The 26,060-nt window shown below is 37.8% G+C and overlaps 2 protein-coding genes across 4 annotated transcripts; both read right to left on the bottom strand.

The window, feature by feature from the left end:
- Positions 1-406: 406 nt before the first annotated feature.
- LOC135106603 (uncharacterized) lies at positions 407-2,386 on the bottom strand. The gene is made up of 2 exons (XM_064015878.1): positions 2,212-2,386; positions 407-1,972 (listed from the first exon to the last, which is right to left on the bottom strand). Exons 1-2 carry the CDS (start codon positions 2,222-2,224, stop codon positions 426-428), a joined length of 1,560 nt encoding a protein of 519 aa, XP_063871948.1. The 5' UTR covers positions 2,225-2,386; the 3' UTR covers positions 407-425.
- Positions 2,387-10,203: 7,817 nt separating this feature from the next.
- Positions 10,204-22,959, bottom strand: LOC135111098 (ubiquitin carboxyl-terminal hydrolase MINDY-1-like). Of its 3 annotated transcripts, none has more exons than XM_064024050.1 (9): positions 22,802-22,959; positions 19,409-20,154; positions 18,820-19,019; positions 18,195-18,394; positions 17,280-17,422; positions 16,878-17,071; positions 15,680-15,784; positions 12,707-12,869; positions 11,431-12,078 (listed from the first exon to the last, which is right to left on the bottom strand). In XM_064024050.1, exons 1-9 carry the CDS (start codon positions 22,812-22,814, stop codon positions 12,064-12,066), a joined length of 1,779 nt encoding a protein of 592 aa, XP_063880120.1. In that variant the 5' UTR covers positions 22,815-22,959; the 3' UTR covers positions 11,431-12,063. The 3 variants fall into 3 exon arrangements, with proteins under 3 accessions (XP_063880137.1, XP_063880120.1, XP_063880129.1); XM_064024059.1 differs by lacking the exon at positions 22,802-22,959 and adding an exon at positions 20,828-20,938; XM_064024067.1 differs by lacking the exon at positions 15,680-15,784 and having other exon boundaries at positions 10,204-12,078.
- Positions 22,960-26,060: the final 3,101 nt, after the last annotated feature.

Consider the following 26,060-nt stretch of genomic DNA (forward strand, 5'->3'; position numbering starts at 1 on the left):
GTAGGTATATTTCATACAGCGACTGCCACGTGTAAGCCTGGTCGCTTCTTGCAGCTTCCCTTATTTCTTATGTTCTTAAGTTCCTAATAATGATAATAATAATAATAATAATAATAATAATTATTATTATTATTATTATTATTATTATTATTATTATTATTATTATCATTATTATTATTATAGTAGTCGTAGTAGTAGTAGTAGTAGTAATAGTAGTAATAGTAGTAGTAGTAGTAGTAGTAGTAGTAGTAGTAGTAGTAGTAGTAGTAGTAGTAGTAGTAGTAGTAGTAATGGTATATAGTAGTAGTAGTAGTAGTAACAACAATAACAACAACATCAACATCAACAATAACAATAATGCCCACCCAGTATGAAGTTTCATAACTACTATCTATGTACACAGTACTTTCATATAATGTAAACGTTTAATGGCATTCACCGTCCCCCTTGATGACGCCGTCAGCTTGGCGCACCACCATCACCGAGGACTTCTGGTTCGCAAAACTGTAAGTAGGCGCCACCGCCAGGCTGGGCTGCCACAGGGGACACTCGCCCTCCTTGGTGGACACGATGTTGGTGCGGTGAATGGGGCGCAGGTTGCGGTACGTCACATGAGGGTCGTACCAACTCAGTTCTAACGACAGGTCCAAGACGAGCGTCATCCCTACCAGGTTGACTTCGATGACGTCCAGAAAGACATTGACATCAATAGTGAGGGAAGGGGAGGGCGGCAGGCTCTGAAGGTAACCGGTGGGCACCAACACGATGTCACAGTTCCGCTCGTCGCTCCAGTCTTCGCAGTCACTCACCAGGTCACAACGGTGGCTCATCTTGACACAGGAGCCATCGTCGCACGTGAAGTGGTCTGGGGAGCAGGTGCTCAGGGTCAGATTTTCTTCTCTAACTCCGGCCCTTTCATCGAGGTACAAATACCACGAGTGACGGCCGACGGGGAGGTCCTTAGAGACGAGAACTGCCAGCGTCTTGTTTGTCTTCTCGTCACCAAGAACCCACTGGTCCGAGTTGTATTCGATGGTGAGACGTTGGAGGCCTCTGAAGGAAAGATACTCTGATATTGTCTGATATAGAATAAAAGCGTTGGAGTGTTTACTGGGCAGTCTGTTCAACTTGATCCCTCGTAAATAAAAGATTGGTGTTTTCTTTGGTAGAAATCCAGCAAAGCAGTTGTCATTTTCGGCGTCGTCAGTGATCCATAGATTATTGCCGACTTGCACACCTCCACGTGAGCTTTCATAAGTTCGCTTGCGGCGCTCCAAGTTAAAGCCTAGCCGCTCTCCCGTTTTCGTGTCCTGCCAGTATTTGGAGGTGAAGTTGAAATAAGCACGTATCCAGACGCTGTGTCCCTGCATGGCATCGTTGAGGCAGTTATCGCCATAGAGCAGCATCTTGTCTTGAAGCTGGTCGGCGTCAGTCTGGTCACGGGGAAGGTAAGGGTCGAGTCCCAAGATCTCAAGAGTTTCGGTAGCCTTCTTGTACGTAGATCGTATGTTGAAGAAGATAATGGGGTCTGGGACAGCTTGACATGGGTCATTGGTGGTAGTATGATATCGACCCATGGGGCGCCAGGGTGCGTGGCTCCAGCTCACCCAGTCCCCTTCCTGCCCACCGGCTGCCTCGCACGACTCCAGGTGTTGGATATTTTGGGACGTGAGAGCTCGACGCCAAATGTTCATCTCCGTAACGCTGCCCCGGAACGACTGGCCGGCGCTGTAGCCTCCCATCAGAAGGTCCTGGTCTTGTCCCATGACCAGAGCCCCGTCAGGGAGAAGGCAAGGCTCCCTCCTCCAAGGCCAGGAGTGGAGACTAATGCCGTCTAGATATATGGTGTGGTTTTGACCCCGAACTCCAACAAGACACGCCCTCCGCCACCTTCCCAGTACATACAGGTCCTCCACCTCCACTGTGGTAGCCTTGTAGTTGTACGTCACCGAGAGCTCAGTGGAGGTGACAGCTGCGGACAAACCACAAGTGCCCGTTATTTTCAAGGAGTCGTTAAATTATTTTATGGCCAATAAACATTTATTTATCTATCTACCTATCTATTTATCCATCTATTTGTCTTTTAGCAGGAAGTAACGCACAAAAATTAGATCATACTGCACCGGATTCATGTGTGTGTGTGTATGTTTGTGTGTTTCTTATTATGCAATAAATGTATGCTGAACAATTGTCAGACTGTTTGGGGCTCACCAAGCACCACCATATTGGACTGCGTGTCGTTAACGGCGTAGCTAAACACGGTGCCACGGATGGTGAAGGAAGACACGGCAAAGGCAACACAGAAGGTGTACTCGGCCAGCGTGCCCTCTCCGCAAACCTCGTCACAGCCGCTCTTGCCACACCGTGATCCGCTTCTAACTAAAAAAAAAATAAATAAATAAATAAATAAAATAAAAATAATAAAATCGGGTTTTCTAGAAATTCTCAGCGTTCAGTTTTATTTTACTTGCCTTTACCAGGCTCTTTTAAATTTCCCTATTGACTCGGCATTAAAAACATGATTATTGAGTCTATTCCAGTCATCTAGTACTCTGTTTGAGAACCATTTCCCCCCTTTCTCTCTCTCTCTCTCTCTCTCTCTCTCAGGCTTGAACCCGTTTTGTCTCGTTCTGATCACCAACCCTAATCCCCATTACTAACCCTAAATGTCATTGTTTCTACTGTCATGCAACTGATTTCAGCAATGAGGATGATGAATTTGATAATCTGAATCATGGTGCATGCTACACCTTCAAGCTAGCGAACAGAGATGGTGATCTTGGAAGGGAATAAGAAGTAAAAACCTTGAATGTTTGGAAGTGCACCTTGTGTGGTAGATTCCTGCATAACTGTCTCGTTCGTGTTATTGTGCTTGGACTCAGCGGGTAGGGTGGCTGGGTAGAGAACCACGCACGTGTAATCGTCATCTGGACCAGTTTCCTGCAGCTTGTACACCACACCGCCATCACCTGTCCCTGCACGGAATGAGAGAAAGGCCAGTATTCGGAGAAAGAGGTTCTCTCACCCCTATTGTTTTCAAAGGCCACAGAGGAGATTAGCCGAATCTCAAGTGTTTCTCCTGTTAATACTGTAGATTTGTAATTAGAAACAAAAAAAAAACACCATTGGGTGTCTGATGTGCCAATGTGTGTCATGATCACTGTGTTACCTGGTCCCCTGAGTCTTGCGAGAGAAATACCTCACATCTCCACCACCCCCACACGGAACCCACAGTGAGTACAGATAACACAGCCACCCGTTGCTTTGGACACAGACGGTAAAGGAGACAGCGATGGGATGGGATTTGCAACAATATAATATATATAGATGATGAGTATGCATTTACTAATCCAATGACAAGTTTTCGAAAGAACCCATATAATTAAGAGCTAGACAGCAGAGATCATAATGTGGAGAGACATGAACTCTCCCTTATTGCTCCACAATCATGAGTGTAAGCACGGGCTAACTTAGACCCTGTCCCTGATGAGGCTGTGATTTATAAAGGTGGCAGGTACATGGAACAAGTGTGTGCATCAGTGTGAATAGGGTGGAGATGCTGATGGTGCACGGTAACAGTGATGGGCCATGGTTGAGAGGACAATATTCCTCTCATTGAAGCAACTGTAAGAGATCAAACTCGCACCTTTCAGCCATAACTCCTTCACCTTAGCGAGGATCCACACTATCCACCAATTCAATCACAAGTTTCTTTCATGAATTATGTGGAAAGAGGGGATAAATAACAAGTGCCGTGTAAGGAGATCGAACTCGCAACATTTCAGCTATGGAATGTTGCGATCCACACTATTTCCCAATGCAATAACAAAGTTCTCTGATAAATAATGTGGAAAAAAGTGGATAAAATTTAATAACATGCCCCATCACCATATTGTCGCCTTCTCGGTTGGCCATAAGTTAGCCCGTGCTTCTCACTCTGACTGGGGAACACTAGAGTGGAGAGCCTTACCGATCACCCAGCCAGCCAGAACCAAATAAGCGCCCAAGATCACCATGGTCACACCGCCACCTCTACTCTCCTGCAGCAACCCGCACTCACCCAAGACTGTGGAGTGTGTTCTCAGTTAGGTGTTCAAGGCTGCCCCGGTGTACTGTGTACTTGTCTAATTATTGAAGTGAATAAATTAGTGTTACATTGATTAGTTATCGAGCAGGAAGGATTTTTCCCCTAATAAATGCCCCATCTGGTAGTGAGAGAGAGAGAGAGAGAGAGAGAGAGAGAGAGAGAGAGAGAGAGAGAGAGAGAGAGAGAGAGAGAGAGAGAGAGAGAGAGAGAGAGAGAGAGAGAGAGAGAGAGAGAGAGAGAGAGAGAGAGAATTTTGCTTTGCCAGGTGTGAGAGGACCACATCCTGTTATTAAATCACAGATATTGAGTATTCCTACTGAAACCATAAGAAATATTATATGTCCAAACATTTTATATCTAGATTAAGATGCCTCTGTATATTTAATCATCCGTTTAACTCTGCCAGACTTGCACCCTTCATTGGGACGCTGTTCTCCAGGCCACAAGGTTTGTACTGTAATATTCTGTACCGTGTTACATCCCACACCACCAACACTCCGTGCCCAAGTGTTCATCATATTCATCACTTCCAGTGGATAACAAACATAAGAGGGGGAGTTTTCAAAAATATTGTTGGCTGTTCAAACAACATTGTATGCAGTTAATTAATTATCGCTTTTACTTTCATTGCTTTCATCTTTCCCTTTGCCATTTCTTTTCCTTTCCCACTTGCATAATTGCACCTGTGCATAAGTAATACATGCATACCTTGGTAGCTAAAAGTACATGTTCACCATGGGTCCTTTGTTTCCCTCATCTTCCCTTTATTTATGATCGCTGATAGACAGAAATTCCTTATGTGTCCAAGACATTATCCATATTCATAATAGGATTTTATCCTCAATGCAACACATGGTACTGGTTATATAATTACCACACCAATGATAATCAACACATGTTTATTTCATGTTTAGCTAGCCACTAACAATCTGATGCATGATTTCTGGCTCCTGCAACAAATGTCTGTGCTATGAAAGCAATGAAAGCTGACCAAAATCATCATATTCTAATGTATCTCATCTGAAAACTAAATACTTCAATAACTTCAACATTAGCTTAAATTTATACACATATACATTACCACCTACACTTACATACGTGAATCCAATCTTTGTATCAAAAAGTTTCCAAAAGTCATATAGAAAATTTTTACAAAACAAGTACACAAAGTGTTGCCTTTGAGGGCATTGTGGAGTACACACAAGTGTACAGTATTGGTGGTAGCACAGAGCAGATTGCTTCCCTCGTCATAGCATGTCAGCCTACATGCTGCAAGTAACATAGAGCTACACAACTGCCCAAAGGTTAAAACCACATAACAGTAGACACCAAAAATATATTTGAAAGATCCTTGAGGGATCTGGAAAAAAGAGGTATGAATGTGAGAGGTACAAAGTTAATGGCTATCAATATAATTTCATCTTTAAAAATCTGGCAAAATGTTCAGATTTTATGGACCATGTAAAAAATTATGAGTTGTTTTAATAAGAGCTTATGTGTAAATTCAAATAGTGGAGAGAAACTACAGCTAGCTTAATGAGTTTTAAACCATCTTGCAAAGATTTGCAAGCACCATTCAAGTAACTATATAACATCAGTAGACCTTTAAATGCACTCCATAAACAACAAACCTTGAAAATCAAGTCAGCATAAAGTACATCAGTGTATTACATCACAATCTACAAAGAGGAGCAAGTGTAATTATGCTTTGCCAAAAATATTTTCAACATTTACAAAAAAACTAGCAATGTTTTTACTTTGCAGTATACAAGATATTATGGTCATATATATATGTTACACCGTATTTGTGGCTCACTTTTCCAGGAACAGATCTGTTCATAACAAGTGAGAGTCTGTATTGATAAACAGTTACATGGCATCTTATACTCTGCTCTCAACTTGTTACAAAAACACTTGTCATTAGCATTTCAAATTTTCAGACACTTGTATTATTCTCACAAATTCATCAGAAATGTTGCTAATCCACTTTGCTTAAAACCATTTGTTAAGTCTGTTCTCCTGTGTTATGGTAATGAAGCAGCTGGTATTATAGTTTTGCAGGTCTTCAAATGTCACCTGCCACTCAGTATCCAGTTCAGCCTTAGACCCACCCTTAGAGATTAGTAAGTAAAATGACTATATACTTAGCAAAAGACATCTAGAGAAGGTAAGTATGATAATCAGGATGATGTAGAGAACCCATCCCCTTGACAACTGTGAGTAACATCCTGCCATGGCCTCACACATCAAGGACAAGAGTTGAACATCATTATAAAGTACCACTTACCCTGCCTCCTCTCTCAGCCTTAACATTTCCTTTAGGATATAACTTATCAACATCTCATTCATGTTTTTTTTTCTTTTTTTCTCAATACACTGAAAAATTATCATATGTGGTTTCTTTTCACTGGCAATGCAAAGTCAACTTCTGATAAGATATTCTCACTACCATAAACTATTAATACTTGAAAACATGTGCCATATTTTAGTACAAACTTGTTTGCTGTTAAATACTGAAATGTTTTGGGCAAGACCAGCACACTTTATAGTGACACCAATTCAAATAGGTTTATACACTTGTGAGAAAAATAGAAAGAGTTGTGGCAGTATGGGAATTGACAATTTCAGCTCCCATTGCTTTGTGGTGCAAACACACTGGCTGGTTGGTTAACCTTACAAGCTGCTGCTCCCGGCAAAAAAGTAGTGGGATCAGTAATGGCACATGGCTATAAGGCTGCTTTGTGGGCCCACCGGCTGGGACTTTTCATGTATATTGCCTCTGGGGAACACAATGATGCTGGAATTACAAGTTCACATTTCCAATTCTACAGCTCAAAGTAACAACAGAGTGGGCAGCAGCAGTAACAGGCTCAACTAGAAGACAACTAGGAACAAATTCTAACCAATTCATCAATATTAAAAGCTTTAACAGCTGAAATACCCAATATTAAAAGCTTTAACAGGTAAAATACCCATTACTGTCTTCAAAAGTCCTGTGTACAAACATCATACTTACAAATCAATTCAAAAAGAAAAATAATAACAACAATAAAATAAATGAGAATTCATTCATTATATAATCAAATATAAAGTAAAAGAATAAATCTGGTACATGCCTATCTGAGAACTGGTTGTCAGCAGATGGCAAGTGACCCAAACTGAGCCTTGAACTGCATTGTAAAGCCACACCATTCACCTTAGCCTCAACCTTTGCAATACTAAATGTTACTTGGTTGCCTCTGTAAATCATAAGTTCTAGTACACATTTATAAGTCACTTCGGCTTCAGACAATTTACTTGATACTTTCCATCTAATGCATATAATGTACCAACTCCACTCATTCCTTATACAGTGTTAGCAAAGAGGTTGAATGCAATCATAATGGATAAAAAATAAACACACACGTTACGCATACCCACTTCTTGGTCCAATGAAACAAAATAGTGTTTTCTGTCACATAACAAAAAAAATTCCTACTGTTGGTAAAAACGTGTTGCTTTACAAACTGACAAGAACCTCCCTGACAGTACTTAGTTACGTCTACCACATTGACAAATAAATGACCATGGTTGTGAAACATGATGTCAGGAAAAGTGTGATGAGATGAAACAGTAAAGATATCCTTCCTTGACAGTGTATGAAGTTAATTAAAGAAGAATGGAGGGCCAAAGTACAGGCATGGTCAGAAGTTGCATAACCTTCTGAACTTATTTTCACTGCATTTTGCATTTCCATTCAATCCAAACCAAGTCCTGTGATCTGTTAAAAATTTATCAATATCAATATCAAGGATATTTTCAGCAAATCAGAATTTATATTGAAAGAAATGGCAAATCATGAGGGAAGTGAATACAGGTTACTCTGCTTCTGACCACAAGAGTACAAGAGAAGTGTATGAAGTGATAAGACTGGAAGGACAGGCTTAGAGAAGTCAATAACAGATACCCTGAGATGGTAAGGACATATCCAGAATGGATGCAGACACAGAGGTCAAGAAAATATTCACATGCATGAAACAAAATCCTCACTAAGTGCTTAAATAAAACAGTACATAAGGGAAGAGATGTATGGACAATGAGATATGCCACGAGTGAAAAAGAGAGCACTGCAAGTAGTGCCATGGCAATCACCATGAGGTCTCCCTACAGAAGGAGCAAGATGCCAAAGATAATGATGGTGACAACAATGCTCATTAGTAATTTTAAAACATAACAAGCTTTTTAAGCTACCGTTACACTTTAACATTTAAATTTTAACTGACAACATTGCTTACTTATGACCATTTCTTTTTACTTTTCAACCACAACAAAGGATTTCGACAACTTGAGAAATACATATTAGCAATCTATCATTCCTACAAAAAGTATAAACAGAAAAATCTTCATAATAGAAAGAAAGAAATGTTGGAAAATCAGAGAGCATCTGATGAAACACTACTGACTTTCCCTCCAACTGCAATTATTGATAGAGTCACTTACATTGTTTATCTCACATTACATTTGCACCAATATGTCTGTGCTCACTCAACTCATCAAAACCTTGAGATATTTTACTCATTTCATAACTACCAAGAAACATGAAGGAAATGTACACCAACATTGAGAACTTATGATAAACACTCATAGAAAGCAAATCAAGCAATATGGAGACAAAAAAAAACATACATTAAGAGGAAGAAGTCATTTTATACATACATGTGTTAGGATGATGACTTATGTGTGGAATAATAACCCCAATTTCACCATTTCATGTTTTTAGGTTGTTCAATAATATAATTTCAGGCTTAATAATACATTTATAATTACCAGCCTATCATTATTCACAAGTAATAACATTATTGTAAATTTTCTTCACTTAAACAATTTGTTGATTATTGTGTGTAATAAAATTAGTCATGAACAACTGAGATTCCCAAACTTCGCTATTTGTAATAAGTAGAGAATCCTACTATAAAATCAATAAAAGTATACAAAACAGCAGTGTAGCTACCATTAAAATATTCATTTAATATACATAAATATACAGCTGCAAAACAAGCATATTTCCTTGTACAAAAACACTATGATGTCTTCTTCATTATATATATATATATATATATATATATATATATATATATATATATATATATATATATATATATATATATATATATATATATATATATATATATAGGCAGAGCATTCAGCATCCAAAACACCATCTTTCTGAATCTTGGTTGATGATGCAAGGAATTTCAGTTAAAAAAAAAAAGACTACTGCAAGATCTCATAATTGAGTCATTACTTCAATACTACTGAGCAATTTCAGTAATTGAAATAGAAAATACGAAGATGCAGCTTTTAAAAACTTAATATGCTGCAAAAGCCATTTCTGTACAATCAGGGTCAGATATCTGTTCACATGCTGCAGTCATTCTCACCATCTTTAACATTTCCCCTTAATCTTAAGTCCTCTAATTTAATGGCAGTCTCCTTATCAAACCTGACTATTGATAAATCCTATACAGATCGAGAAACTTGGGAGTGAAGGAAGATGCAAAACACAGTGGGAGTTTGGTAAGTTACCCATCTGACCATGACTGCACCCAATACCATCTCCAATCATAATCCAAAGAGCTATCTAACCTCTCGAAGCATTGTACAGTATCTGCACTCAATGTTTGGCTGCTAGACTGGCCCACTCATCTACTAATATTTGTAAACCCATTTCCAGCCTAACTCCTTAAAACTTACTTTTTACTAACTTAACCCACACCAGATTTCAATCTCTTATTTCCTGAAAGAATTTTACCCATATCACCATAGTTAAATAATCTGTTACCTATTCAAAGACAAATCAGGCTACCTGCACCATTCATTCTTCTTTCTAGGAAATGCAAAGTAGTGTTTTAATCTATCTTTTTTTACCATATCAATATTCATTGTCACTATAATAAATACAAAAGCTCGAATAATTAAAATCTGGGCTGACTAGAGCCATCATATATTATCAAGATAACCTCAGTGCTGGTTTTTTTTATTTGGATTTCTACCAATTAATCCTAATCCTGCACTAGGTGAATTTGATTTCTAGCAATAACTGTTTACTAGATCATAGGTCAAAATTTACAAACATAGCAAATTATCTTTTTTGTAATTTTTCATGAGACTGGTTAATTTATAATGATTTTATACATTAAATATAACACATTTTTTAATAAACTGCAATGGTCACTCCTCTAACCACTAATACAGTCTGCCAAGATCACCCTCCAGTAGTTTAGCATCAAAACAGGATCTGATTGGGTTCAAAACACTGGACCTACAACTGTCTATGTGGCACTATTGTTATTATTGTTGTTTATATAAAGCAAATATGAAACTCAAACAAAAGGACAAACATGGATACATAAGAACTACCATGAAAATCATCTAGAAACAGAACACGAAAGACTTGAAAGGAACAGCGAGATGAATGTGTGGTGTGTTAATGTTGCACAACAACTGTGACAGTGCCTGTAGTTAGTGATGCAAGCAACACAAACCTTTATCAGACTGGAAGAGGAAGAGAAAACTTTAGTTAAGAGGTTCAGAATCAGTAATTTTACAAAAAAGCTGAGGGATCTCTTAACACAAGATAGTCATGAATAAGACTTTCGTGACTTAGCAGAGGTGAGCTACAGTTGCTTCATGTCATTTCTTGTGAGACTTCTTGTGACACGAAACCATTTGGTTAGCTAATAGTCTATAAGTCTATAGTCAAGATTTAGAGAACTGGTAAATGATAAAGGAAATGGTACTATTACAAAAAAGGCAAGAAACACCTAGTCAGTGAAATTAACAAAATACATCTAATACTTCGGTTATGAAATACAGCCAAATACAACTGATGCATGCAAAAGGTTAGATAAAAACTGAAATGCAGAGTAGTGACAACATGTGCATTCACTGCTAGTCATTTAAGTAAATCATGCATTATACCACAAAGCCTTTTCAATGCATCTATATTCTTTCTGTTAGTCATCCACTTTATACCATTTGTATCTTCAGCAACTTGATGCAATATGAAACAGTTTAGACCACTATGATTCATGGGAACTCAATTATTCAGGTGAGAGGCCACGGCAGGAAAATCTTTAATTGCACCTGTCCATGCATCTCACCCTTGCACATCCCACACCTCTCACTCTCTCATCCTCACACTCACACACTCCACCACTAAACTCACACTCTACAAAGGTTCATCCTCTCATATGCTAAGTATCTACTTCACTACTAAATACTTTTCTTTTCAAGTTGTAGACAATATGAAATACTACTAAAGATTACCATAACAATGTCTTAAATAATTTTCACATAACTACTTTTTTTTTCTGGAAAATATAGATATATGTGTATATTACATGAGTAACCAGCAGATACATAATATAGAAGTAAGCACAATTTCTTCAACAAAATAAATAACTTTCTGTACATACATGTTTTCTAAGTGTGATGAAATTTATGCCAACCCTGGCCCTGAAAACTGAATAGTGGTGGGTGTTGTTAAAAACACATAAATCTGCCTGTGACATTCTCAGTTCACAGAAGAATACTGGAGAAGAGATGGGCAAAATAGGGAAAAATATTATTATTGCAGGACAAGCAAATATGGCAAGCATATAACCTATCATTTTTTGATACTTAAGATTTATTGTTATGTTGCCATTGCCTAACTAAAGTACACAATTATGGCAAAGCTATCATAACAAATTAAATATATCAATATGTTTCCTTAATATTCACTTTAATATCCCAGACATGAAAACCAAGTGACTTTATACACTCAATGTACATGTTAATTAGACTAGGGAGGAGAGGAACTTTTTTTTCCATCTTTTCTCATAATGAATAACAATCACAAAGCCACCCACACACTTTCACTGCCCAGGAGAAGAGTACTGCTCCATCACTGGCCCAGTGGGAAGGGGTACCACCTGGTCCACTGCTTGCCACTCTCAGAGGATCACACACTGAAATAACAAATGTACAGTTTTATCTACATAAAGAGGTTTCTCCATATTCATGCATGATTGAATGCATGTGTGGGCAATGAATCTTTTCTCACCAAATGTATCACTATTTTGTTGTAGTGGGTCAGCCAAACTGCACACTCTCTAACCCAGCTGAAAAAATACTGTAGTCATATTTCCTGTGCATCATAAAAGTAGACCAAAGGGGGGAGGGGGGGTAGGAAAGGGAACCAGGAACCCCCACAAAGAGACAAGACTTGACATCCTGCCTGGTCTACTTGTCTGTGAAAGAAATCTATCTATTTATCTCTCTAACATTTAAGTTTGCTCCCAAAGATAAAGCACAGCAGGAAATGGCCTCACCTCTTCTCTTATAAACACTTCTTCCTTCAAGCATTCCACTGCTACCAGCAGCTTGTTCACACAGGTACTCCTGTACTTTACATTTCCACTCCTTTTTGAATGCCCAGACTTAACCTTGTTTCTCACCACTTTTAATTCCTAGCTCACAGAAAACATATACAATCTCTAATGATTGTGATGGACAATTAAAATAGGTTTGTAAATAATACATTTTTGCTATTTTGTGAGTACAAGAGAAAACAATTCAGAAACAAAAAATTCTTACCTCCTTCTTCTTCTTGTCCTCTTGTGGCTGAGGGTTGTGCTGCGGGATGGGTGTGGGCACAGATGGAGGGACTGTGGTGGCCTGGCGGGACGGTTGAACTTCAGCTTCTGCCTCGGCTGCTAACCTGTTTTCTTCTTCTTGCAGCTTCTTTGCCATCTCTTCACTGCAAGGTTATAAGAATGAAGCTTAACCAGCATGCACACGCGCACGTGCGCGCGCTCACACACACATACACACACACACACACACACACACACACACACACACACACACAAACAGTAATGTTATCGGATTGAAGCAATGTAATTCAACTAAGGATAATCAACAGCAATGAGATATAAACAAGAATTTCACCTTCTGCCCTCTTTCCCATGCTCTTCCTCATGGCTTAATTTTGTAACAACTAAATATCAATGTTGAGAATACAAGGAGTGACCCATGAGTGCAAGTATGCTATGGTAATGATAACCTTAGTACAAATGGAAGGTACAGAGGGGATTTTTATAACACTATGCATCCTCAGCAATGTTTCAAGTATATAGCAGAACCTCAGTTCATGAACTTAATCCATTCTGGGCCTTGGTTTGCAATCCAAATTGTTTGCGAACCAAAAAAATTTTTTCCATTGAAATTAATGAAAATATGATTAATATGTTTCAGCCACAGAAATATGGTATTTTACTTTTTTTTTTTTTTGTGATGAAGAATATAAAATGAAACTGAAATACACATCCTTAATTACTCTTTCAATATGATGATTCATACATAAGCAACATAATTACATTCTGTTTTAGTTGTTGTTGAGTGATCCTGCATTCTCTTTTGGCTTTTAGCTAAAGAATCCATATATTGTCCTTGAGGTTCTACTGCTCCTCCCACCAATCACATAAATGAGCTACACCATGCCCCACCTTCTATCCAGATGAGGAAGTCTCATTGGCAAAGCTAACATATCAGTTTCCCCCCTATGGTCTCTCCCTTGTTCTCCATATCCCCCTATCCTTCCTTCTCTTGATCCCATACCCCTCTACCAGGGGAGGGAGGCTATATGGGGGGTACAGTTCCCCTCTTCCTGGTTCATTACTTGCCCTTTTAAAACCCTCCATCCCCTCACTCTTCCCTACATCTCTCTCTCTCTCTCTCTCTCTCTCTCTCTCTCTCTCTCTCTCTCTCTCTCTCTCTCTCTCTCTTTGTGTGTGTGTGTGCGTGTGTGTGTGTGTATGCTGATGCAGATGGGAAGGTCATCTTACCAGTGTCGAATGTCAATACAGATCGACACTCAATTACTGATGAATGCAGGTAGTGGACACATGTCTATTACATTTTTTTAGAGAGAGAGAGAGAGAGAGAGAGAGAGAGAGAGAGAGAGAGAGAGAGAGAGAGAGAGAGAGAGAGAGAGAGAGAGAGAGAGAGAGAGAGAGAGAGAGAGAGAGAGAGAGAGAGAGAGAGAGAGAGAGAGAGAGAGAGAGAGAGAGAGAGTTACAGTATATTATAATATTAGAAATTGGATGGGTTACCACTCGTGGGCTGATGAATGCTACACAAATGCCATTCTTGTGTTTGGCAATAATTTCCTTCTTTACTTCAATAGTAATACGTTTAGGCTTCCTACTGCTATGATCACTAACACTTTTTTCCTTCTTAGGTGGCATAATGGAGGTTTAAATAGCAAAAAAGGGAAAAAAAATAATGTTTTTCAACAGAGCAATCTCAAACAAATAACTGAGCACAAGGTTTCATGGATTGTGTGTAATGTGTGTTCGTACCCCAAAGCATCATTTGTAAACCAAGCTAAAATTTCTTCACAAAACTAGATAGAGAACCAATTTGTTTGTGATGTGGGGCATTCGTGAACCAAGGTTTTACTGTACTTCACCTAGCCCTGAAGTATACATAGCATATATATTTGGCACTATCAATCAAAATGGATCCACAGTCTCAAGAATTTTATCCCAACTACTTATAAAAGGCTTGAATGGAAATTATTGTGGCCTTTAAAAGTGTTTTCATGATTTGAATGGTAGTTTAATGAAAATTCTGCATCATTAATGGGAAAAAAAAAGATAAACCAACCACATCCCACAAATAGTGCCCACATGGTGCAATGCCTAATATGTCTAGTTATGAACTGTAAGCCACAGTTTAAATCTGGATTAGGCAATTGCCACACACATAGCTGTACATCCTTCCTTTGAGTTGGTCAATAAACCTGAGGAAGGTAAACTATGGAAACCTAGATTTTACAGTGGCCATGTGTTCCCAGATATGGGATACTATCTACCACAGGTTCAAAGACCAATGATAGCAGAGGCAAGTGTCAAGGCCACACACACCTACAGCATAGGCCCCTAACTTTGCATCAAGAGGAGAATAGATGAGCAACTAACACAGAGGAGTGAAGATGATAGATGAAGATACATAGACAGACTCAGACTGTAAATACATAGAGATAAATAGGTAGGTAGATAGAAAGATGAGAATGATATTACATTATTGGTGAAGTTCCTGGTGGAAGGTAACATTTACATGATGAAACAATGTATTAGCCCTCATTCAAATAAAATATAAGAAATTAATCAGCTTATGACAGTCATGAACACACCAAGTTTGATATCACTTCTAACAGCCTTGCACATCAATCACAACACAATAGCTGCCAGGTTACCACATCTATGCTGTTCAATAATGGCTTTCACAGATCAACTTACAATTCAAACTGCAACACTACAGGTTCTGGGTAAACTAGCAGCATGCCAAAAGACCACACACACACACAAAAAAAAAATAAATAAATAAAAAAAATAATAATAATAAAATAAATAAATAAATAAATAAATAAACAAAAAAAATAACACAGCTGAGTGGCACAAAGTTGCATAATAGAAGAGGGTACAGGAGACACAACTATAAAAATGCAATCATCACATATAACTTCAAGTGTTGTATGCAGAGATCTCAAAGAGCAGCACTCACTCTGACATATTATGTAGGCCAAGGGAATCCTTAAGACGCTCAAAGTTTTGCTGTTGGCGCTGTTGCTCATCTACTTCCCGCTGGAGCATTGCTGCCAATTGTTGACTGAGAAGAAATATCATTGCAATGTGATGGAGACTAGTGGCAGTAATATCAAGTCATCTCAAAAGTTTAATAATACGTCAGTGACTATGTGAAACAAATTTCATTTATGCTTAAATAACAAATCAGGATTTACTGTCTGAATACTGGAGAACAAGGTAGTAACTTTTTCTTTTCCCATAACTGCATGTTTGATATAAATCTTGGTGTAGGTTAAAATATTTCTTAACATTTAAGCTTGCCAATACATTTGCAGTGTTAAATGCACAGAAGAACAGTGATGGATATTTAACTATTTTTCAACTGACTTCATGCCCCTTTCAGGAAGAAATTAGGATATGAATATGTCAAATATACAAATTTCCCCATCCAATCTATCATTCATTAGTTGAATCAATATATTCTAGAGCAGTAACTTAAGCCAACATATCTATCAAAAAGTTTTCTCTTATTAATTCAAATAATTTGCAATTCGGAAGTCAAATTATAGACATCAAGAAAATGTTCCTATTAACTTGAGAAAAAAAAAAAAAAAAAATATATATATATATATATATATATAAAACATGAAAGTATAATGGTCACAAGTGATCCTGGGCTGCTAAACAAGAATGCTGGTGAAGCAGAGCATTGTGGAAAAGAACAAAAAGAAAAGGAAATAGAAGAAACCCAACACAAAAAGATGATCTCAAATACTGCTGTAGACAGCAAGTCAGATCAAGGGAAAGAAAATAGCAAGAAAAATGCATCAAATCAGTTTCTAAATGAAAGGATTTGCATCCTAGACCTATTAGCTTCAGCCCAGCACCCCAACATCCACCAACACAGAGCTACACGATAGCAGAAACAATGTATGAGGAACAGTTATAATGCTGGAAACTGGAATGTTACATCTAAAGTCTATACTAATGAAAGCCTAATACTGGTAACCAATTTGATAAATACTGGAAAATTGTTTTCAGAGTAAACTTTAGAGAAATACCCAAGTTAAAAGTACAAAGTAACAGTTTATATTCCAAAATTCCTCAAGGAGCTTTCAGAATTTTCATTTCCTGACATATAGAAGAATCAACAGCAAAATGTACTGCAAACTTACTCAGAATTAATTTGTTGTTGAAGAGTCATGTTCTGAAGGTCACTGGATGATGGAGATGGTTCAGGAGCAGGTGGGATGGTCTCAAAGTTCCCATTAACAAACTCAGAGAAGGTGGCATCCACATCATTCAGAGTTTCCCACACCATGTTTTCATGTAGGAATCCTTGGTCAGTGAGGAGTTGATAAAGCTGGTCCTGGAATTTCAAGCACAAGAATATTATTAGAGTGCAGTATAATGCTATCCTGTTGTATGCACAAAGACAAAAGTTTCAAATAAGAATAATTACTTCATGGTATTTCTTGCAAAACATACTTCCATGCCATGAGCATGATATTCAGTTAAAAAAATCTGTTAGTGAAATGTGATTCAACATTATGAAATCACTCACAGAACCTACATACCCCTCTTTTATATATGGTAGAAAAGTGGTTGTTGCGAAAGAGAACTGCTATTTCTTCACGACGCAAGGCAGATCCCAGTTCAAAGAGACCATGGATGGTGAGCTGAGATCCACTATTAGCCATAAATTCTTCACACAACATGGCTGTCCAAGTAAAAAAAGTTATTTTAATAATATCAATAAGTAATCAAGGCTCATAAATATTTTAAGGGGACTGATGTTGTAGGGTTAAAGGGAGGTTCCCTAAACAAGCAGTCATGTCTTGCCTCACTGAGGAAATTAAAAAAGCAAACAGGGCATTCCCTGTTCCCTAACTCTGTCCATTTTAGATGCTTTTCACAATGCATAAAGAATTAACACAGTATTCTTCCACACTGGCCAGAGTACATAACCTGGCTACTCCCATACCACAGAGATGAAAAAATAAAGTAAAATAAAATAAAAAAAAATAAAATAAAATAAATAAATAAATAAAAAATATATAAATAAATAAATAACAATAATATAATAATAATAATAATAATAATAACAATAATAATAATAATAATAATAATAATAATAATAATAACAATAAATAATAATAATAATAATAATAATAACAATAATAATAATAATAATAATAATAACAATAATAATAATAATAATAATAATAATAATGATTTATCTTTCTGTCCATCCATTTATATACCAGGCCAGCAATCCTACACAGGATGGCTACACCCTCACCACACACTCATACACGTCATTCACACTCTTAGTTCCGTTGGAAACTGTTGGAAAGAGCCTTGTGAACAATCCTACTACACCCAAGGAGCTTATGCAAAGCATAGCTGGCCACATAATTGTAAAGCAAGACATAATAATTGACAATAATAACATAACTAATAAAAGAACATACTGATAACAGAACCAATACCTTTTACAAGGAGGTCATTGTTGTTGTTCTTAATAGCCTCTTCTCTCCAGGCAAATATGTTGTTGGTGAGTTGGTTGTAGGAGAGGTGCTTGATGATGGCAGCTGCCTCACTGGAGGGGTCCACCACCCACCCATGATAGAGCATTATGCCCAGCAGGTCAAACACGCACAGTTCACCAGTGAATTCAAAGTCTCGCACCCTAAGAATAGAGGGGTATGTCATAAATTAATGTACTGAAAAACTGACTTGAGAAGGAAGCCAAATTTTGGTCAACCTGCAGCAACTAAAATATTGCAAACTCAAGTATTCCATCACGATTATTTTTATGTCATGCTCCACACACCATCTCTAAAATTTCTTTGGTCTTCCCATTGATCCGAGCATCAAAGTTTGAGGTAGCTAGAAGGAAACCAAGGGGAAAACCAATGAAGACCTGGAGACAGTGTGGAGAGGAAGACATAAGGATGACCAGAGAAGTAATAATCTATAAATATAACAAGTGAAGGACTCTTAACCCATCCAATCCTAGAAGTAAAAATAAGAAGGCTAAATTAAATGATGATGATAACAAGTTTTACCAGAATATTATTAAATAACAAATTAAAAATAATTTAGAAAACTTACCCTGAAAACTTAACATTAACATCTAAGCCAGTAAGTAGCTTATGGAGAATACTGATTGCATCTTCTGTGTTCTGCTCTACATGACGCCTCATGTCTGACGGGAGTGAGTTCCTTGGCTGGTCAAATAGGGCATTCCCAACTACCAGCACCAAGTCTCCTCCCGTGATCTCTGTTCTGTCAGCTGGTAACGTGATCTGGCCCTGGGAAAATAAGTATCATTACAGTATCACAGGAGAGACTTATAAATCTGCTCAATCCCATCAGGAATAATGATATTAAAAATTATGTGAATGATAATTGGAACATCCATACAAGTTGATCATCTTTAATTAGGTTCGCAAAAATGTATTCATTGTTGTACCAACATTTTCTTAATAATTATAAATATCCATTACAGCTGCACACTTTCCCCAAGTATCATGTATGCATGTCAGAGGCAGCAATTTATAAGACAGAGGAAAGCAATTTCATGCCAAATCTTCCTCTTTATAATGTTTAACTTTTAGAATATTCATGAATCAGATCCCGACAGGCCAGGCCTACCAATGGTTAGGTCCTCTACATCAGGGGCACATTAGCTCCTGCTTACCTTGAGAATCATTACATTAACAATGGCAATAAGTGGACACGGGCCATTATTATTTTGTGTTATAATGGGCACTTCAATATCCTGCCACTTGATCTTCTTGATCTTGTGCACCACATCTGAGGGATCCACTGCATGTGTTTCTGGGCTGTGTGCAGCAGAGCTTGAGGCAACACACTGGGCTGCCACGTCTGGAGGCTGTGGTCTCTTGGATTGGGCACCTTGGTCTGGGGTTCCCTCCACATCCGGCAGAATCCCCATAGAAGGCAGTGCTGATTCACCCTCAGATCTCCAACTAATACCTCCACTACTCTCACTTGCTATTGCACCACCATTTTCACTACTTGTGTTATACTGATCACTTGATATAGTTTTATTGTCACTGTTTTCAGTTAAAGAATTAGAATTTTTACTTTTATTTTCAATATCAGAATTCTCTGACAAAATATCTGATATTCCAGTAGAAATCTGCTTAACATTACTTTCCTCTACACTTGGCAAGGTTGTTGAGTTTCTCTCTGGGTCTTCCATGTGTAACGTAGTTGTGCTGTGTGGATCTTTTGAAGGCACTTTAGGGTTCACACTTTCTGAGTCATGGGTACCCACTGAACTGGATACATTAGGCAACCGCGGCTCCTCAGACAAATCACTTTCCTTTCTGTTCATTGCTTCTGGCATTGTTTCTGCCATAGCTAATTCATTCTCTGATCCTGCATCCACTCCAGCTCCCATTTCACTTGCACCTTTCCCTGAAAATAGAAGATAATTATTCAAAGAAAGAAATGAACACATCTAATACTTCCCCCAACTTGGACTTGAATTCTGAAGGACTTGCACAAAAAAATTTCTTGGCAGACAAATTCTATGTTGCTCATACTAGTTCAAGATACACCCTTCACATACATTTGAATGCAGAAGAGTTGTCATATTTGAAAGGTTACAAAAAAAAAAAAAAAAACACCATATAAAAATTACTAACAACGTCCATTCAGAGAACGATTTATAAGGAATTCTCCTAAGACAGACAGGGACAGCTACTCATACCTAAGACACAGTTTTTACAAAAGGCAACAATCAATCGAAAACAGAAAAGTCTCCCTGAAGAGATTTCACCTCATACCCATATACAAGACAAGTGCAACTTAAAGTCACTAAGAAAGTTAACAATTTTTATCAAAAGCAACTTGATGATCATCATTTGTTTGACACCACAGCTGTCAGGCAAATAGCTCAGTTGGGATGCCAATGTTTCTATACCTATAGTGAAGGGGAGTGAAAGAAATTAATCTTTGCCCCAAAACTACTAGGAATGCATAGCCATCAGGGCCTGTGTGATATTATCATGCTGCTGTGATAATAGGAAGGATACCTTTCTAATAAGTTGATATTGGGTGTTCATCATATTAGCAGACCTAAATTTACCTTGAACTACTTGGTCTGCTGTTGTGTTAATTGTATCTTCTGTTAGCCTACTGGCAGACAACCTTTGCAGAGATATTCACACTATCACACTCTGTGATTAACTGCTCCAACTACTTATCAATGATAATGTAGTATATTTCACTGCAACAAGGGAGTAAAACATGTTTTATCTTATCACAGCTCCAAATCTTCCTGATTGCAATAATTTTACCGGACACCTTTTTTCTATCGATAGAGCAGCAGCCTTACGTAATCATCACAGATTTTCTATGGCACAATGGAGTTTACATCACAACTGGATAGGTTAAGTTAAATTACATACGTTCCTTGCAACCTGAACAATTTTTCACTTGTTAGTAAAGCTGACAGCTTCACAGCTTGCAACCTCGATGGTTCCACAAATTAGTATGGTTGGGAGAATTCAGAGGCTGCAATATGTATGATTCCACAGGTGAACATGCCATGCAGAATGTCACAACTAGCTAAATGGAAGATTCCCCACTCCCTAGCTCCATTACCACAGGCCTCATCATGGTGGGTTGGTAAAACATGGGGATTTATTGCCATGGCCAAAGTGTGGCAATTAAGGGCACTCTTGTTAGCTGTAGTTTCCTGGCTTGGCAAAAATTCCCTTTAGTTTTACACTTTTATTTACTTACCTGTATTCTTTATTTCTCAGAAATAAAATTGTCATGTAAACAGAATTTCATCAAAGCCTTGCTAAATGTCACATCACTCAGAATTGTAACGATCTCATGACCCTGATCCATATGAAAATTTGACATTTGAAGTAGCAGATCTTCATGTGATCTGTCATAAATGCATCTGACTTTCTTAAACAGTACATACCAATCACTCCACCTAAAAGATGCAATCTTTTTTTTTCTGGAATAACCTTGATGATTTTTCTCCTTTCAGTATTTGTTTGAGAAATGAAATTATGATCTGGTGAAAAATTCATATAAGTAATACTTTAACATTTTTCCATGAAAATAACGCCACATCTATAGGAAAAGCACCCAAATTTGTCCTGAGAAAACTTGTCCACATCTCTATTAAAAAAAAAAAAAAAAAAAAGTCAACATATCCTGAAAAGCCAGTGACTATATATATATATATATATATATATATATATATATATATATATATATATATATATATATATATATATATATATATATATATATATATATATATATATATATATATATATATATATATATAAAGGTATTGAGGTTGTTGATACAGATTCATCAGGTCATGTATATTACAGATGCATATGTTCTTATTCTTAATAAGAGGATTGAAGTATCATGAACTTTCCTTGGTCCTTCTTTCTATGACTTGTCCTAGTTCTCTTTTTGACTGGTTTGTGGTGCACCAGTCAGTCAGTTAGCACTCTATACAAATATTGAGAAACGGTTCTCCCGACAAGATGATATTGAGACCCTCATCATGACACGCAATCAGTGTAAACTGTAAGGTATACCCACAAGGTACAGCAGTCATCAAGCATCCCTTCCCATTCTCACATCTACTTAAGACACACCATTGAAACAGTAAAGACATAGCACATTACACTAATAAACAACTAACACCTAAACACCGATGGCATACACTACAAGACATTCAAACTGAAGCAAAATATTACTTTTTTTTTTTTTCCAGAATAGGTCACGGGTCAGTAAGTGAATGAGTGAGGCCTGTATTCATGCACAAATGAGCGCTTTATCTCGACTTCCTTCACCAGCCTGCAGTGGAAGTTATCTGACATTATACATGGCGTATGCACGGTTCTAATGACGACTTGACAAGGAATTTGCATCACCAATGGGAAAACTCCCTGACTAATCACCTCTGGCCTTTGAAAAATAACTCATGAGAGAACAAAGCGCTAAGGAATACGGCCCAAACTCATCCTCATTTGTGACTCGGAGGGTTTCTACGTACATGAGCAAACTGTAAGGCACTTACCAGGTGGATCCATGGTTAGTGCAGCATGTGTGAGGGGGCGGCCGCCTGTCCCTCCTCGGTAGTAACTGGCGACGGACGCGCACCATCTGTAGTAAACAAACAGGTGCGCCACTCAATGCTAGCGGCACCTTGAGTAACCAAAGTCCCAGAGTAACCCACAGTAAGACTGTTCTGAAACACTCTGGCCTTTCACCACGACTATTTTCTGAGGCCACAGAAATGATCAGCCGAGTTCTCAAGAGTGTTTCTTCTTTTCATAATATAGAAATATTGTTGATGTCACTAAAATAATAAAAAACACATTTGAAATCTCGTCTCACTTCAATTGGAGGCTTTTGAAAGCAGCAGAGATACGGCGCAGAAGTGTTTTAAGAACACAGTCCCCTTACTCATTGAGAACTTGATGTCTTACCTTGGTGAGGATCTTTCTCTCATCAATCACTGCTGCATCTTCCAACCATCCAAACCCTACTAGAAAAACAAAACTATTGAAGTGGTTGGATGCAAAAAGGGAAAAGCAGGAAGAAAATCTAAAGCTATCATTCATCTAATTTTCGCCTCATTTTCCACCTTTGTCCACTTTATTGCATCTATGCCCATTTATCTTCCTTAACTTTTGTTACGTATTTCCAGACTTGATATGGCAGCAATATTCAAGTAGTCAACAACCCTTTCAGTATCTCATATCTTGGCTCATCTCCCTCTTACTATACATTGCCCCATTACTTTTCTACCTTCCTTCATATCCATTATGACGCATTTCCATAGGTATGGTATGATAGCTGCCTGCTAGTAGTTCAATAACTCTACGTCAGTTCAAATGCTCCCTCAAACCACTTTACTTACTGCGCTTCTCTCTCTCTCTCTCTCTCTCTCTCTCTCTCTCTCTCTCTCTCTCATCGACTTTTTTTTAGCCTTTATTCTTTTCTTGTTATTACGCATTTGCGATTTAGAGAAGGGTTACGTATGGGTTATTCTCTCTAATCTCACTTCTTTATACTCCCTGCCACGCCCCACCTGCCCTGCATCTTCCCCTCGACTTTTTTTCTTTTTTTTCAGTGTTATTATCACTTTACCTCTCTTGCTCTTACTTTCTATATAAAAGATACGTGTTACTGTATCTACTTCACACGATATCTTTGTTAATAATACATTGCCGGTCGAGAAAGAAACATGACATGACTCGAGTCTACTATAGCTTATGCTTTACTGTTCAGTTGTATTAATTTCGTTAGATTTACTCATTGTGTACAGAGCATGCACATGGCTGATGAATTTATCGTACTATAGGGATTGATAAAAAATTGTTAATCGGTGTCACATGACAAGTCAAAGTGTTTGGTAAAATCGCCCTCTGCATTTGATATTGTGGAGAGAGAGAGAGAGAGAGAGAGAGAGAGAGAAGCAAGGTAATGATAATGAAAAGATCAAAGGATAAGAGAAATGTAGCATAGAAACTTGAGGAGAGTGAGTTGCAACAGATGCATGAATACAATTATTTAGAGATGTGGATGTGCCCAAAGCCCAAAGAATGAAAAGATTAGAATGGTGGATCAGCGGGTAGGTCGACTGGGAAGAGCAGCAAGGATGAGAACGAAAAGTGTGGAAGTGTGGGGTGTCCCAGGTATTATTAATGGTATGGATGTTATCCCAAGGAACGAGAGCAAATTAGATAAGTTTAAAGTAGGGTAAAATACGTAAAGTAACAATGATGGGACAATGTACCAAGGTATGCAGCAATATAAGCTCAAGGTGATATGATATAGAGTACATTTAGAGAAAAGTATATGAAAGCAACCCTAAGGTAGAAAGCTAGATTGGAGGATGCAAGATTATTGAGAAAAGTTTACCTGTGGACTGTAATAGCAAGTGGGTGACGGAGTGTGTCAAGCTGGAGCAGAGTGGTATAGTAGTTGGGCGTCGACCATTTGGAGGGAAACAGTTTGTGTGCGACTGGAGGATCATTTGTAGAAAGAGGAGTTAGAGTGCGATGTGAGGAAAAGTGAGATAGAATGAGTAGTGAAGTGAGTGGGACTTAATAAATGGAAGAATGACAGAATAAATGAGGACCCTGGAATGGTACAAAGGCAAAGTGCCTCCAGTGTATGGTAAATTTCTTACCGTTTGGGGGAAGCCTGGGTGATTTTTTTTTTTTCTAAACGAGAGCACAGTGTATGGTAGGGGTGGGCAAACCGAGTGTATTGTTTACACTCTGAAACCTGAAACCGAGTAAATCGAGTACTAAATTATTATTTTTCTTTAGGACAATAGAAAATATTTGGTGAATGATAAGCTTATCAATATAATACTAGTGGAGCTACAGGGTTGCTAAAGATGATAATTATTCAAATCTGTGTCACAGGTCAGATGTACATTACGTATTTCATAAGGATATAGTGTGTGTGTGTGTGTGTGTGACGCATTTCCATAGGTATGGTATGATAGCTGCCTGCTAGTAGTTCAATAACTCTACGTCAGTTCAAATGCTCCCTCAAACCACTTTGCTTACTGTGCTTCTCTCTCTCTCTCTCTCTCTCTCTCTCTCTCTCTCTCTCTCTCTCTCTCATCGACTTTCTTTAGCCTTTATTCTTTTCTTGTTATTACGCATTTGCGATTTAGAGAAGGGTTACGTATGGGTTATTCTCTCTAATCTCACTTCTTTATATATATATATATATATATATATATATATATATATATATATATATATATATATATATATATATATATATATATATATATACACACACACACACACACACACACACACACACATACACAGTGGGACCTCGGTTACCGAACGCCTCCCCTTTCGAACAAAATTTTTAATTCGTTATTGTTTCGATTGCTGTACCATAATTCGGTTCTAGAACAAAGTTACTTGATTTCAAATATTAAGACATAGCAAAGGCTGCCATTTATTACTAATTTATAGTTTCTATAAATATTTACTTCATTTTTATATATTTGGAGGAGAAACAGCATAAGACAGTAATTCAATCTTCAAAATATGATAAATGTGATCCCGTTAAAAAGTCTTGATGTAAAGAAACAAATTGCAGCGCTCAGGATAAATCCTGAGACACCTGTGGCTCTCTTGATGACCACCAACGCCATTACTACTGCACAATTGCATTTTTCCAGCAGCAACTTAATTTTGGCGGTAAGTGGGTTGGTTTCCTCCTGTCCCTCTGTAAGGCTCCCCTCACTAGATCAGTAACAAAGAGAATACCTGCATGGTCTAAACAGTATCTTCTAA

This window comes from Scylla paramamosain, chromosome 2, assembly GCF_035594125.1.
Source record: "Scylla paramamosain isolate STU-SP2022 chromosome 2, ASM3559412v1, whole genome shotgun sequence".
In the NCBI taxonomy this organism is placed as follows: Eukaryota; Metazoa; Arthropoda; class Malacostraca; order Decapoda; family Portunidae; genus Scylla; species Scylla paramamosain.

Bases quoted from the DNA above. Each gene is read 5' to 3' on its own strand.
- LOC135111098 (XM_064024050.1), bottom strand. The intron at 19,020-19,408 runs GTAAGCAGGAGC...TTATTTTCCCAG, and splicing joins TTAATGTAATGATTCTCAAG to GGCCAGATCACGTTACCAGC. The intron at 17,072-17,279 runs GTATGTAGGTTC...TTGAAATTCCAG, and splicing joins CTACCATATATAAAAGAGGG to GACCAGCTTTATCAACTCCT.